At 40.7% G+C, this 14,250-nt stretch overlaps 1 protein-coding gene across 1 annotated transcript in view; it reads right to left on the minus strand.

The window, feature by feature from the left end:
* Positions 1-1,496: 1,496 nt before the first annotated feature.
* The window catches only part of Ankrd17 (ankyrin repeat domain 17), a 144,779-nt gene continuing 132,025 nt past the window's right edge, over positions 1,497-14,250 (minus strand). The window contains exons 28-32 of the mRNA XM_029545023.1: positions 13,847-14,044; positions 8,388-8,636; positions 6,697-6,875; positions 5,273-5,437; positions 1,497-3,647 (exon numbers count right to left, since the gene is read on the minus strand). Of these exons, the coding sequence (XP_029400883.1) occupies positions 3,588-3,647; positions 5,273-5,437; positions 6,697-6,875; positions 8,388-8,636; positions 13,847-14,044 (851 nt within the window). The 3' untranslated portion in view covers positions 1,497-3,587. The remainder of the gene's footprint in view (positions 3,648-5,272; positions 5,438-6,696; positions 6,876-8,387; positions 8,637-13,846; positions 14,045-14,250) is intronic.

Consider the following 14,250-nt stretch of genomic DNA (forward strand, 5'->3'; position numbering starts at 1 on the left):
ACACCTGCATTCATGTCAAAGTAATGGAAATAAATTTAAAAAACTAAACCGATATATTGTCATGTGAACTAAACTTATTACTAGGTATTTTGTGATGTTGCATATATGAGCATATTTAACTTTTTGTCTTCTTAATAATGTGCATATGATGTGTCTGTAAACCTAACTCTAACCCTGAGGAGGAAACTCACGTGGTCTCTGATACCACTTGAAGTTGATTCTGTCCTTCTGGGAAGGGAATTCTAAGGATTGGACTAAGGTTATCAGGCATAGCTTTATGCCTCCCCCATATGCCCTTGAGATATATGTCCTCACTGTAGCACAGGCTATTCAAGAACTCACTATATAATAAAGGCTGACTGTGTACTCTGAGAAATCCTCATGCACTAGTGCGGGAGGCAAAGGGAGGATAAGAATTCAAGTCTTGGGTATGCTTGAGACCATCCTGGGCTACCTATTGAGTTCCAGTCTAATCCTGGGGGGGGGGGGTGAGGTGGGGGGTACAGTGGCACAAATCCACATCAGCACACAAGAAGCAAGGGTTGGAGGACTGCCACAAGTTGAGGTCAGTGCCTAGGCTACATAGCAAACTCAAGGAATGCATAATAATCTTGGGCCTCCCACTCCACACCATTTTTCTACCTTATGATGGGATGACAGCAAGCAGCACCTGCTCAGTAGAAATCCAGCGTTTAGTAGGCATAGGCAGGAAGATCCAGCATTCCATGCCAACTTCAGCTACAAAGCTGGGATCACAAGCACAACAGGCATGTGCCACCACCTGCTACTGATTGTTTTCAGTGTTAGGATTAACCAGCTTGACATATATTAGACAAGTATTTTACTAACCTTCAAGTCCTAAACCTCAACATTTTTACTATCAGCACACTACTCAAAATTTTAATATAGGTTATATTGTCATTTTAGAGGGTTCATATTCCAAATAAAATGCCTAAACATCTTTAGGAAAATTTAAGAAATTATGTATGAGGCAAATTCTTATGAGAAATTATAAAAAATAACAACTTCAAGTCAGACTCAGGTGTATTTTGGGGGTAGGGGGTGGGTGTGGGGGAAGGGGTTGAGACAGGGTCTCACTATGTAGCCCTGTTGGGCCTGGAACTTTGTAGACCTGGCTGGTTTTGAACTCAAGAGACCCTTCTGCCAGGCTCAAAGACATGCGCCACCACATCTGCCACACATTTTCCCCTTTTCTTTTCTTTTTTCTTTTCTTTTCTTTCTTTCTTTTTTTTTTTTTTTTTTTTTTTTTTGAGGCAGGGTTTCTCTTTGTAGCCCTGGCTGTCCTAGAAATTACTCTGTAGACCAGGTGGGGTTGAACTCAGAGATTCAGCAGGCCTCTGCCTCCTGACTGCTGGGATTTCAAGGTGTGCACCACCACAGCGATCTGTTAAGTCACTTCTTAAAAAGAAGCAAACTATGTAGTGTGCAGAGACAATCACATACTTCAAAAAGGGGAAAAAAAGACCTGCACGGTCTCAAGAACTTTTTTTATTGTTTAAATAAATAAAATGTTCTATATTACATCTGAAGTATAAAAATGTATTTGAAAAATGTTCCTGGTACAAATTTCTAGAACCATGGTGCTGTCCTGCTCTCTCAGCGTAGAGAGACAGGGCTCAAATCTATTTCCATGCTCCACATTTTAAAACCAAGAAAATACTCACGTTTTCACCCTTCTTCCTTTTTCAGTAAGACACTCACTAGGAGGTTATGTGTGGTGAGCACCCCTACTCACATGTGGCAGCACATCCTGAGTAGTGTCTGTTCTCCAACTTCATTATTTTAGGCAGAAAATAACTCTAGTTATCTCAGAAAAGTATTGTGGGAGCAAAGAAGATAGAACCGTGGCAAAACTCAATACAAAATGTTAACATCATGCAGTTTTGTTGCTTTGTGTAAGTAAAGTGCTTTTAAATTTCTTTTAAATTCATGGCTGTATCTGTAGGCTATTTTCCTCCTATGTTTGGGTGTATTAAGCAAATGTGAAACTGAATGTATATACTTAGCATCCAGAGTGCTGGGTGGGTTTGAGAAACTACCTTATCCTTTTCACTCAGGTCACTATAGGCATAAAATCATACTACATACTACGACAACCAATGAATGTTACTATCCACCTTGGGTGGTATATGTAAGCTTTAGTTCATATTTTACAGTTTGTCTCTAATTAAAAACCAAATTGATAGTATTTGACATGTATTATGACAGTATTTCTCACATATAAACTGTTTTATATTTCAATCATGTGAGTTCCTTTTCCATAGGAGACAGGGCAGGACACGTAGTCTTCTTGTATACATTATTGTTTATTGTTTCAAGTGGATGGAATATATAATTCCCACTGAGTAGTTTAGTGTGGCCCTGAATCACATATAAACAAGTTAAATGGAGACTTTAATTTATAATCCGTGTATTCATTTTAAAAACAAACCCAAACACTCCTTTTTGAGTTGGCCCAAGTTATCTGTTCATCCTTTTCATTTCTACCAACAAGTGCAGAGAGAGGAGCCTTTCAAACTAAGACACAGGTGCTTGAAGAGGGAAACTGCATGTTGACTCTTGCTGACCAGGAAGATGGTAAGAACCCAATATAAAATATGCTGAAATCTTTAAAAATAAACAATATATGCTGACTGAGAACTGTGGTGGCTTTTAAGTTGCTCAAAAGTCTCAAGTTTCTGGTTAGAAGAAACCACTGGTGCCCCTGAAGATGCTCCACATCTGTGTCACAGCCACTATGGGAAAAAACTTTACAGGATGGTTCTCACTACTGAGAAAGAGAATCTTACTAAGTAGCAATAGTGGCAAAGAAAGAGTCCAAACTGAAGAGATATGTGTGCATGAGTTTGAAAAGTGTGACAAATTTAATAAAGACATGGAAAAATCAGAAATTTCTTCTATCTGCTTTGCTACAAACAAACCCAACAGGGAGTAAGATGGGTGTTTCAGAGCTAATGCAGGGAACATCCATTGATAATGCCCATCATTTTACTCTATGCTTAAAATATACAAGTAGAAAAGTGGTGCTTATTAATAGTTTAATGTATGAAGGAGACATCCAGATTTCTGAATATGAAGGTACATATCTCACATGAATTTAAGTCTACATAAAGTAGAGCCTCTAGACTGACACACTGAAATTTACTTTCTGCTTAGCCTTTTCTGTTATGTAAACAATTGTACATTTATTTGCCATTCTAAAACTTCAGGATCAAGTTTACATAATTTTGCTAAATTTCCGTGTTTGCTCAGAAGCAGTTTACAGTACTAAAACCAACCAGCCAAAGAACAGCTTCAACAGAAAGTTATGTCCAAAGGAGAAGAGGGAGAGAAAGAAGAAAAGTGATAAGAAAAAATGCTAACTAAGGTAAAAACGGATGATGATGGAGAATTGGCTGTCACAAATGTTCACAGAAAATAGGTCAGTTAGTAAGTTCTTCTGCAAAAAGCCTACACACTTCAGTCAAGCACATCAGTAGAATGATTTGGGAGCATAAAAATGTTTCTCGGCCACTTGTGATTTCCTCTGAATGAAAGGAATCTGCAGTCTACCAGGCTTCTCCTCATCAGCCAAGCTGGTTCATGTGCACACTGTTCATGTGAGGTGCCCAGGGTCCAGTCCATACCTACAAACAGAGCATTCGTGTCACCAAATACAAATCAGGCAGATACTTAGAATCCTAGGACAACGAAACATTTATGGACTAAGACAACGTAATCTCATTCAATCTTCAACATACAGCTGGATTTGGCAACACATTTAGTCCTAATAAAGAGAAGGAAATACTCTGGAGATCAAGGTCATCCTCATTTGTACAGTAAGGACAGCTTGGGTTATTTGAGACCTCTTGTCAAAGAACTGAAAGAGAAGAACAAAAGGCTGGGCCTGCAGAGATGGCTCACAGGATGCTCTTGTAGCAGACTTAGGCTTGGTTCCCAGAGTTACATGGTACCTTTTAACGGTCTATAATTCTAGTTCCAAGATCCTCTTCTGGGCTCCAAAGACACAAAACATTCATGTGACACAGAAATAAACACAGGCACACACAGACACACACTCACAAACTGGGAAAAAATAATCACTTAAAAAAAACTGCAATTTCTGAACACTGGATAAATAAAACATGCAATACCCAAGAAGTGGGGGGCGGGGGGATGGGAAGGATAAAAATAAAAAAGAGCAGCACATTAGGAAATATTAGAGAAAAAAACAATAATGTATGTCACATCCCTGACTGGGAATGAGTCTGGGAACTTGAGAATGCTAAGTAAGTGTCCTGTCACTAAACTATAACTTCTAGCTCCCAAACCCACTCTCCTTGCTCCCTTTTCTTTTTGAAATCCTAGCAGGAGGTGATGCTCACAACCTAAAAGCTACTTAACAGCATGGAGACTGCTGTAAAAGGACGATTTTCCAGAATAGACACCATGGCAACTTCAGATTAGACAAGTACAGTTCCTTATTCCTATTATCCAAGGACCTGGGAGGCTGAAGCAGTTGTACCTTAAGTTTGTGATCAGCCTGGGGTACCTAGTGAGTGTCAGACAAGACAAAAGATGTAAAGATACATTCTGCCCAAAAACAAGTGTATAATCATTACTCTAGGTTTTCATATACTTTAAAACTCTTAAAAAAGTAGCAAATAGTAATGTTAATATAATTATTTTACATGAAGATCACTTTGCATCTTACTACATAGTTTTGTTTTTGAAAACAGGGCCTTACTATGTAGTTCTAGATGGCCTGGAACTCTCCATGTAAACCAGGCTAACCCATAACTTAGGAAGATCCACCTGCTGAGTGTTGAGATTAAAGGTGAGCACTACCACGGACAGCTATGTAAGTAAATTTTCGTACATATCATCTGCTACAGAGTAAAATATAAAATACCTTCCTATAATTTTTGTTTGTTTGTTTGTTTGTTTTACGAGACAGGGTTTCTGTCTAGCCCTGGCTGTCCTGGTACTCACTTTGTAGACCAGGCTGGCCTTGGACTCAGAAATCCGCCTGCCTCTGCCTCTCAAGTGCTGGGATTAAAGGCGTGCGCCACCACCACCCGGCACCTTCCTATAATTAATTTAAAACCTGAGTAGCATCTGACAGAAATCTCTGATGTACTTCAGCTACATAGCCAATGTCCTCTGCTGGACGCACTCTCTCTGCTCTAAAGTTACCATGGTTTACCTGAATTCTATTTGCTTCGTATTTTGTAAACATGTAAGTGACTGCTTGCTGAATCATCAGCCTTACCGTTTGAGGACCATTGTTTTCTGTGGAACTTGAAACCATCTTTATCAGTGAATTCCAAGAAGGTTCTGCAGAATGAGGGCCATTAAATATGGGTCCTCCAGCACCATCAGCGATAGGTGCTACTGGAGGAAGCATTGCATTCCCATATACAGAAAAAGGCATACTCTTAAAGAAAGAGGATAAAGAGAGAGAAAGAGAGAGAGAGAGAGAGAGAAAGAGAGCGAGATTAATATTCAAGTCACTATTTTCTTCTTAGCGTCCTACCTCTGATAAACAATAAAAATCTTATAAGGACTATGTGAAGAGAACTTTGTCACAGAAAACAAAAAGAGGCATTTATTTGAGAGACAAAGGCAGTCCAGTTTATGGAGTGAGTTTCAGGCCAGCCAGGGATATACATACCCCATGAAAAAAAACAAAAAACAAAACCACATAACAACAACAACAACAAAAAAACCAGAAACGAAAAACAAAAGAGCCAAGAGCCCTAAAATCAATTTTAAAGCCTCAATTGACTTTATGAATTCATAGGTCATTCACAGAACCTAGAAAGTATTCTCTGATATCAACTTATTTAGCTAGACACGTAGACCAAGGCCTTTCACCCCAATATCCAGGAGGCAGAAGCAGGTGATCGCTGTAAGCTGGAGGCCAGTTTGGTCTACACAGAGTTCCAGACCAGCCAGCCAGAGCTACCTGTTGAGACTCTGTCTCATAAACAAAAATCTCCCAGCCGGGCGTGGTGGCACGCGCCTTTAATCCCAGCACTTGGGAGGCAGAGGCAGGCGTCTAAGTTCGAAGCCAGCCCGGTCTACAGAGTGAGCTCCAGGACAGCCAGGGCTACACAGAGAAACCCTGTCTCGAAAAACCAAACAAAACAAAACAAAACAAAACAAAACAAAACAAAACAAAAAAACAAAAATCTCCCAAACCAAATAAAAAACAAGCAGAAAGTAATCCTCGCCCCACAAAGGGTTCTAGGCTGGCCGGAGAAATGGCTTACAGTTAAGGGTTTGCTGCTCCTGACGACTACCTGAGTTCAGTTCTTGGTTTCTATTTTTAATGGCTCATGGCTTCCTGTAATTCCAGCTCCAACTTATCCAATGCCCTCTTTGGCCTCAGTGGGCATCTGCATTCATGTGCACATACATAGTCACATGTACACATAAGTAAAAATAAAAATCTAGAAAACCCCAAAATAAACAACATACTCCAAGCAAACAAACCAACAAACAACTGCTGGAACAGGAGTTCCCTAAATGGCGAGAAAGACCACCTCAGTCAGGCTGACCTGTCAAGCTCCAGAGAGACTTCATGGCTTATGCACTTGGAAATGAAAGATGACCGGGGATAAACAGGAACAAACAAACAAACAGACGAACAAAAACATCTTTTGTAATAATGAAAATATGTATTTAAATTACCCCAACTTTAGGAAAGTCCATGTATCCTGCAGGAACATGCTGATGGAATGTACCGGAAGGGGTTACAATCCCTGTACTATCTCGCTCCATTGCTTGATGCTGTGAAAACACTCCTGGGTCAGACATTGGCCTGTGAATCATGGGATTTCCCATCCCAGGGTTACACCAGTCCACTTTGTCTGAGAGAAAAGAAAGTCAGAAACATAAGTTGGTAACATTCAAAATCAAGACACAGCTTATTTAAAAAAAAAAAAAAAGAAAAAAGAAAAAACTTTATATTTCCTATTTTAACTTATACCAAATTGTGAATTCCTTCAAAATAATCTATTTTTGTTATGTTTACAGCAGTATTTCCATGTTGCTTACTGAACAGTATCATAAAACAAAAAAATTACACATCATTAGAAATGCCTGGTATAGTAAATGCATGGAATTGCTTTTCTCACTCTAAGTCTGTGGGAAAAAACTACAAGACAATTAAGAAACTGTGACTGTCTTTTGATGTGAGGCACTGGTATATCCTAGATTCATGGCATTAAGGAACTTGTTCTCTTAGAAATGAGTCTGATATAAACTCATCCTTAGTGAGCAGAGTGAGACGGGAAATAAGTACATCTACTTTAATATGGTTCCTAAAGTAAAATGTCTGAAGAAATAAGATGCTAACAATTTCATATAAAGAATTCTGAAGTTGTCACAAATGTCACTAATTCATAAAAAGATAAAATAACACACAAAAGAATTGTGTAAGCATTCTAACAATGCAAATGGAATACATCAGTTATTTGAGAGGGCCATCTTGAGAAATCTTGACCATGAGTAACATTAATGGACCGTGTAGGATTCTCATGAGAAACCCTTTTAAGTAAACATTTATTCACTTAAATAGCAATAGCAGCAACAATGACTACAACCAAACTACAAAAGAAAATCAAAGCTACGAAGAAGTCAAAAGGTCTCAAAGGAAACACCAACATCTTAATATGGCAAAATGAAAATACAAGGAGACTTCTGTAGGGCAAGACAGCAAACGCCTGTAATCAAGTACCGGGACATGAAGGCAAAAGGACTAGGGTCAAGGCTAGTCTCATCCATCGACACAGTTAGTTCAAGGACACAACGGTCTACCGGAGACTCTTTTTTTTTTTTTTTAAAGACAGGGTTTTTCTGTGTAGCCCTGGCTGTCCTGGAACTCTCTTTGTAAACCAGGCTGGCCTCGAACTCAGAAATCCGCCTGCCTCTGCCTCCCGAGTACTGGGATTAAAGGCGTGCGCCACCACACCTGGCTCGGAGACTCTTAATAAACCAATACTGTTTACGTCACTAGATTATTTTCAGAGATGAGTAAGTGCAGAAGGAAAGAGCACGTGAAACCAGAACTAAGAGAGGTTAGTCTAACTGAAGAGACAGGAATAGAGATCCTTTAAAGGGATGAGGAGGGCTAGACAGACGCTTCCACTCCCAGCACCCAGATGGCAGCTAACAACTGGCTGCATCTCCAGTTTCAGGGGATCCAATGCTCTCATCTAGCCTCCTCAGATACCAGGCATATGAATGTTGCATAGACACACAAGCAGGAAAAACACCACACATAAAAGTAAAATCTCAAAAAATTAAATGAATGTGAAATTGATTAAAATATTTAGCTAAATGAATAAACTTCATTTCCAGTAATATAGAGCATATCATACCTTGATTACCACCAATCCCTTCAAAGGACCAGATGCCACTATGTCCTACTGATGTAGACAAATTACTCCCAATAACAGATGGAGCTGAAGTTCCAGTTTGCCTGATCCGTGCAGAACGCTCAGTCCCAATTGGGACTGGAACTTTCCTGTCCTGAGAGACACTGCTGGGCTTTTCAGACCCTAAAGGTACTGAGGATGGGGCAGGAGACGGTGCACGGACTCCAGAGGGTACAGACTGTGCTGCAGACTCTGAAAAAGGATATTTTGAAATATTATACAGATACTCTGTAAAATAGTTAATTTTGCAAAACCAAATTTTAGTTTTTCTGAGGTGAGCTAAGATTTAATATTACTTTTAATTTCCAAAGAATTGAGTTTGTATATATACATCATATTATTCTTTTTTTTAACCTCCCTTACTCCCATCACTGTCTTATCCTTCTCCTCCTTCCTTAACAGCCTCTTTCTTGCTTTGAAATAATTTTCTCTTCTGTTTTAAGAAGAATGCTTAAGCTGAGCATGATGGTGCACATTTGTAATCAGAGCTACAGAGGTTTATAATCAAGATGACTGCACCCAGGCATGGTGGCGCACATCTTTAATCCCAGCCTTCTGGAGACAGAGACAGTAGGATATCTGTGAGTTCAAGAGCAGAATCTCTATATAGTGAATTCCAGTACAGCCAAGGCTACATAACAAAACAAAACAAAACAAAACAAAAACATCTCAAACTAAACAAAATACAGGAAGTCTACAAGTTCAAGGCCAGGCTAGGCTACAAAATAAGACTCTGTCTTTAAAAGCAACATAAGTGGAAATTAAGAACTGATAACAGTAACAAGTTAGTTCAATAATATAGTGTTTACTTGGCATTCATGAGGCCCTTCCTGAGCTCAACTCTTCCCCCCCCCCCCCCGAGCTCAACTCTTTTTTTTTTAAAGATTTATTTATTTATTATATGTAAGTACACTGTAGCTGTCTTCAGACACTCCAGAAGAGGGCATCAGATCTTGTTATAGATGGTTGTAAGCCACCATGTGGTTGCTGGGATTTGAACTCAGGACCTTCAGAAGAGCAGTCAGTGCTCTTAACCACTGAGCCATATCTCTCCAGCCCTGAGCTCAACTCTTAATACCCCCCCCCACATTTTATAAAAAGCCCAAGAATTTTATGTTAGACTACAATGATCTCAATGCTACAAAGTGGAGAACTAATCATTTAACAAATCACCATCTTATTATTTAATTAAGCCAATATCTGATGCTAATATAAAATCAAAACATTCAAAAGAACAATGTTTAAATTAAGTGCATGCCCACTGCGCCCAGGCTGGCACTAATTTCTGTATAGCTATGAATAGTGAGTATTTGTGTGTCCAACTGTGATGATCCATGCACAAGTTTCTGTGCTGGTGTGCAAGCCATAGGCAGATGCTAAGTATCCATCCTGCTCAATTACTCTGCCCTTGAGACAGGGTTTCTCAGTGAAACTGGAGCTAGGTTAACAGAAACAAGCCCTAGGGATTCCGTTTCTTGCTCCACCTTTCACAGCTCAAGGTTATGGGCACCTGCACTCAGGTCGTCACTGGTTCATCGCTTGCCAGTTCCCAGCCTTTGCAGCTGGGCTTTAGATTCTTCATGAGTACTAGGTGCCTGCTTTATGAAGTGCTAGGGATCAAGTTCAAAATACTGTGTATGCTAGGCAAGTACTTTATTAACTGAGCTGCAACTCCAGCTCCCTCAAACTGTACTCTTCACAAACAACTGAGTTGAGGCACTCTGAAAGAGAATGACTCTCCAAGAGACTCGTCAGAATAAGATTAGAAGGTATGGTCTTGTTGAAGGTGTGTCACTGGGGCTGAGCTTGCTTTGAGGTTTCAAAGGCCCAACCACATGCCTTTAATCCCAGCACTCTGGAGGCAGAAGCAGGCATATCTCTGTGAATTCCAGGCCAGGATGGTCTATAGTGTGATTCAGGGTAGGCAGAGTTTTATAGATACTGTCTCAAAATCAAAATCAAAAAGTATAAACAAAAAATTAAATACCAAAAAAATCCTAAGCGATTCCAGGTTAGTTTGTCACTCTGCCCTCCCCTGGGGAGGAGTTCTGCACTCTTGGCTACTGTTCCAGCACCATGCCTCCTGGTTGCTGCCATGCTCCCAGCCAGGACGCTTAAGGACGCTCATGGATGCTCAACCTCTATAAACTGTTTGTTTCTTCTTTAAGTTCCCTTGGTCATGGTGTCTCTTCATAGAAAACAGAAAAAAGTAGGTACTTGAGGATAGGCTAAATTGTTGCAAGAGGCCTGGCCATGCTTCTTTTGGGAAGAATGTAAAAGATTTTCATTGGACTCTGGACTAGGAAAGTGGATGAACACTCTGTAGCAGGGGTATAGGAAACAGTCCAGTTGAGAGCTATACTGACTATGGAGGCCTGGCTCAAGGGGTTTCAGAGGGGAAGAACATTAGCACTGTTGAGTAGAAATCTTGCGGATAATCTCACAAAAGAATGCAGTTTGGTTTTTTTGTTGTTTTGTACTTGTCATAAGAACCTGCCTGCCTGAGATAGCCGGGTGTGGTGGCGCACGCCTTTAATCCCAGTAACCGGGAGGCAGAGGCAGGCGGATTTCTGAGTTCGAGGCCATCCTGGTCTACAAAGTGAGTTCCAGAACAGCCAGGGCTACACAGAGAAACCCTGTCTCGAAAAACCAAAAAAAAAAAAAAAATCTGCCTGAGAGTAACTGAGAAGTTTTGGACAAACCTCACTGGCTGATAGCCTAGCTCTGACTTTTCACTATAGGTAATTAGGGGTCATTCTCACTCTGCTCTACAATCACAATGAGAAGGCTGGGCAAAAACACATGAAAGAGATTAGGAGAGGTTTCATAGATAATGGAATAAAAGCAGTGGTGCCTCAGGGCAAGCCCCCACCAGTAACCTTCCCATAGTACAGAGAAAATGCCCAAGGAAAGACTAGCAACACTGGAAGGCACAGATTAATGCAAATATAACTGAAGGGCAGGGCCAGGTTCTACCCTAAGCAGGCAGTAGTAACTTAGGGCAAATGTGGTTCTGGCTTGTGAACACTTCCTCCAGGGTTAAGAAAGCCATGGTTAAGAAAGCCATAGTCAGGTGTGTGGACAGGGAGTGTAGCCAGACCAAAAGAGAGAAGTCTGTAACAGTCAGCAAGTCTGGGAGGGCAGACTGATTTAAGTGCTTTGACATCATATTGGAGTTATGCAACTTGATTTTTGATTTTATAAGGGGGGGGGGGTTATAATTGCCTTGAGTCAAGATTGCCTTGAATCCTTAGGTCACTGGTTTGAATCCGACTCGAAAAGTGTTTTGGGGGCTGGATAGATGGCTCAGTGGTTAAGAGCACTGACTGCTTTTCTAAAGGTTCTGAGTTCAAATCCCAGCAACCACATGGTGGCTCACAACCATCTGTAACGGGATCTGATGNCTTCTTCTGGTGTGTCTGAAGACAGTGACAGTGTACTTAATATAATCAATCAATAAAGATTGACTTGAGTCTCAGAAGAGACCTTGGACATTTAAATAGTTTTCAAACTGAAATTGGGGGATTTTGACATTGTATTAAGGGTATTTTTGTATTCTGCTGTTGCCACAAGTCTACGAGGGCCAGGGAAAGAAATGTGGTTGTGTGAGAATGTGTCTCCAGTTGGCAGAACTGTTTGAGAAGAACTAGAAGTGTGGCTTTTTTGAAAGAGGTGTGACACTGGTGATGGGCAGAGGTTTCAGAGGCCCACATCATCCCCATCTTAGTGCACGCCCACCGCATCTCTCTCATGCTCGTGGGTGCAATCTGAGCTGTCACCTCACACTCCACTATGTGCTAGCCCACTTGCAGCCATGCTCCTCAACAGTGGTCACGAACTCTAAGCCCCTCAACTGTAGGTTCCCTAGAAATTCTTTTGTAAGCTGACTTGGTCACACTGCCTTCACAGCAACAGAAAAGTAACTTGGACAGTTGTTCCCGATATAAAAGCAAAGGAATCCTTGTATCTAAGTCAGTGAAGTCTAGCTTAAGGGGAGAAAAATCAGTTAAGACCAGGCTGCTACACACAGTACTTTACACATGCCTGTAAACTACTAACTGGAAGCAATTCCTCCTCATCTCTCTAACAGGACTGTTGGCATTACACAAGAAGTAGTTTTGGGAATGACCATCTGACTGTCTTAAAGCAATGGGGTGAAGTACACTAGAGAGTTGTCTCACAGCCAAACCCAAGGGGCTTTGTTTGGTTTTTTGTTTGTCATAGGTGCTGGCAAGTCTTCAACTTACCCTCCCTCTATCTTAGCCTTGCAAACCTAGAATCTAGGAGTACACACTATTAACACAAGCTGGGATCCTTAATGTTGCTACTTTGTGTATGCCCATTAGAAATTGAAGTTTTTAAATATATTACTAATATAAAATAAAAGCAGGGTGGTGGTGGTGGCGGCAGTGAAATCCTTTTTTTTTTTTTTTTTTGGTTTTTCGAGACAGGGTTTCTCTGTATAGCCCTGGCTGTCCCAGAACTCACTTTGTAGACCAGGCTGGCCTGGAACTCAGATCTCCGCCTGCCTCTGCCTCCCAAGTGCTGGGATTAAAGGCGTGTGCCACCACACCCGGTCAGAGATAAAATTTAAAAGGTGTGGAAAAGTTTGTGTTGTTTATACAGACAAGTGTTTCTATTTGCATTAGAGACTATTTTTATATTATGCCTACATGCTTGGCAATTTACTATAGATCTGAGGCTGTCTGAAATATAAATTCTCCTACCTTGATCTCTAAAGTAGCTAGAATTACAACTATGTTCCATAATGCTAGGCTTTCTAGTCACTTGTTTTACAAAGCTAGAAATTATTCCCGTCACTAGTCGATCTGAAGAATAAATGTAAATTGAGAGTAAGTAGGTGCCTCAATGCAGGCAAGACACTCTGGTTTCACCACCATGTACCATTCAAAAAGTAAGTTTTAAAAGCATTTTTGGAAGATTTTGTCTTCATTTATGTATGTGCACCACATATATGCCTGGTGCTCATGAAGTTCAGAAAAGGGGGTCAGACGCCCTGGAACGGGAGTTACAGACGAACATAAGCCGTCAAGTAAGTGTTGGGATCAAAAGTGGATTCTCCAAGAGTAGCAAGCGATCTTAAGTACTGAGCCATTTCTTTAGTCTCAATAAATGGTTTAAAAACTACAAATTTTACACAGACCGTCAAGAGTTAGAAATTACATCCCGTTCAGCATTAAAATTATGGTGATGTTAAAATCCCAAATTTGGAGTAAGTTGCTTGAAGTAGCACAGGAATGTATTCCCAGCTTGTGGGAACTGGAAGCAGCAAAGCTGGGGCTAGCCCAGTACACAGGAGAGCCTGTCTCAAAAGCAAATATTCTATACTTACAGATCTCAACTCTTTTTGCTTTTAAGGATGTGGGGATACAGACACTTACCATTTGATGCTGATGAACATGGAGTCAACAAACTAAGTGGGGAAAAATGCTGTCTGTTAAAGTTAGCAGCAGCAGGTGCTCCTCCAAGGGGTGCTCCAGGCCCATACATCTGACCTCCTGAAAGACTTGAGGCAAAGTTTCCCAAATGTGTAGAAGAAGGTGTTACAGAACCATATGGTGTGTCCATGTTGACAATACCTGTAATGTAGAAGACAATCATTACTTACAGTAATTACCCCCCAAGAGAGGGCTGGAAGGTATGTCAATTTAAGGGAAGGGGAGAGGAGGGGAGGGAATGGGAAGGGAGGGGAGGGGAAGTAAGGAAGAGAAGAGAAGAGAAGAGAAGAGAAGAGAAGAGAAGAGAAGAGAAGAGAAGAGAAGAGAAGAGAAGAGAAGAGAAGAGA

This window comes from Mus pahari, chromosome 13 (assembly GCF_900095145.1).
Source record: "Mus pahari chromosome 13, PAHARI_EIJ_v1.1, whole genome shotgun sequence".
NCBI lineage: Eukaryota > Metazoa > Chordata > Mammalia > Rodentia > Muridae > Mus > Mus pahari.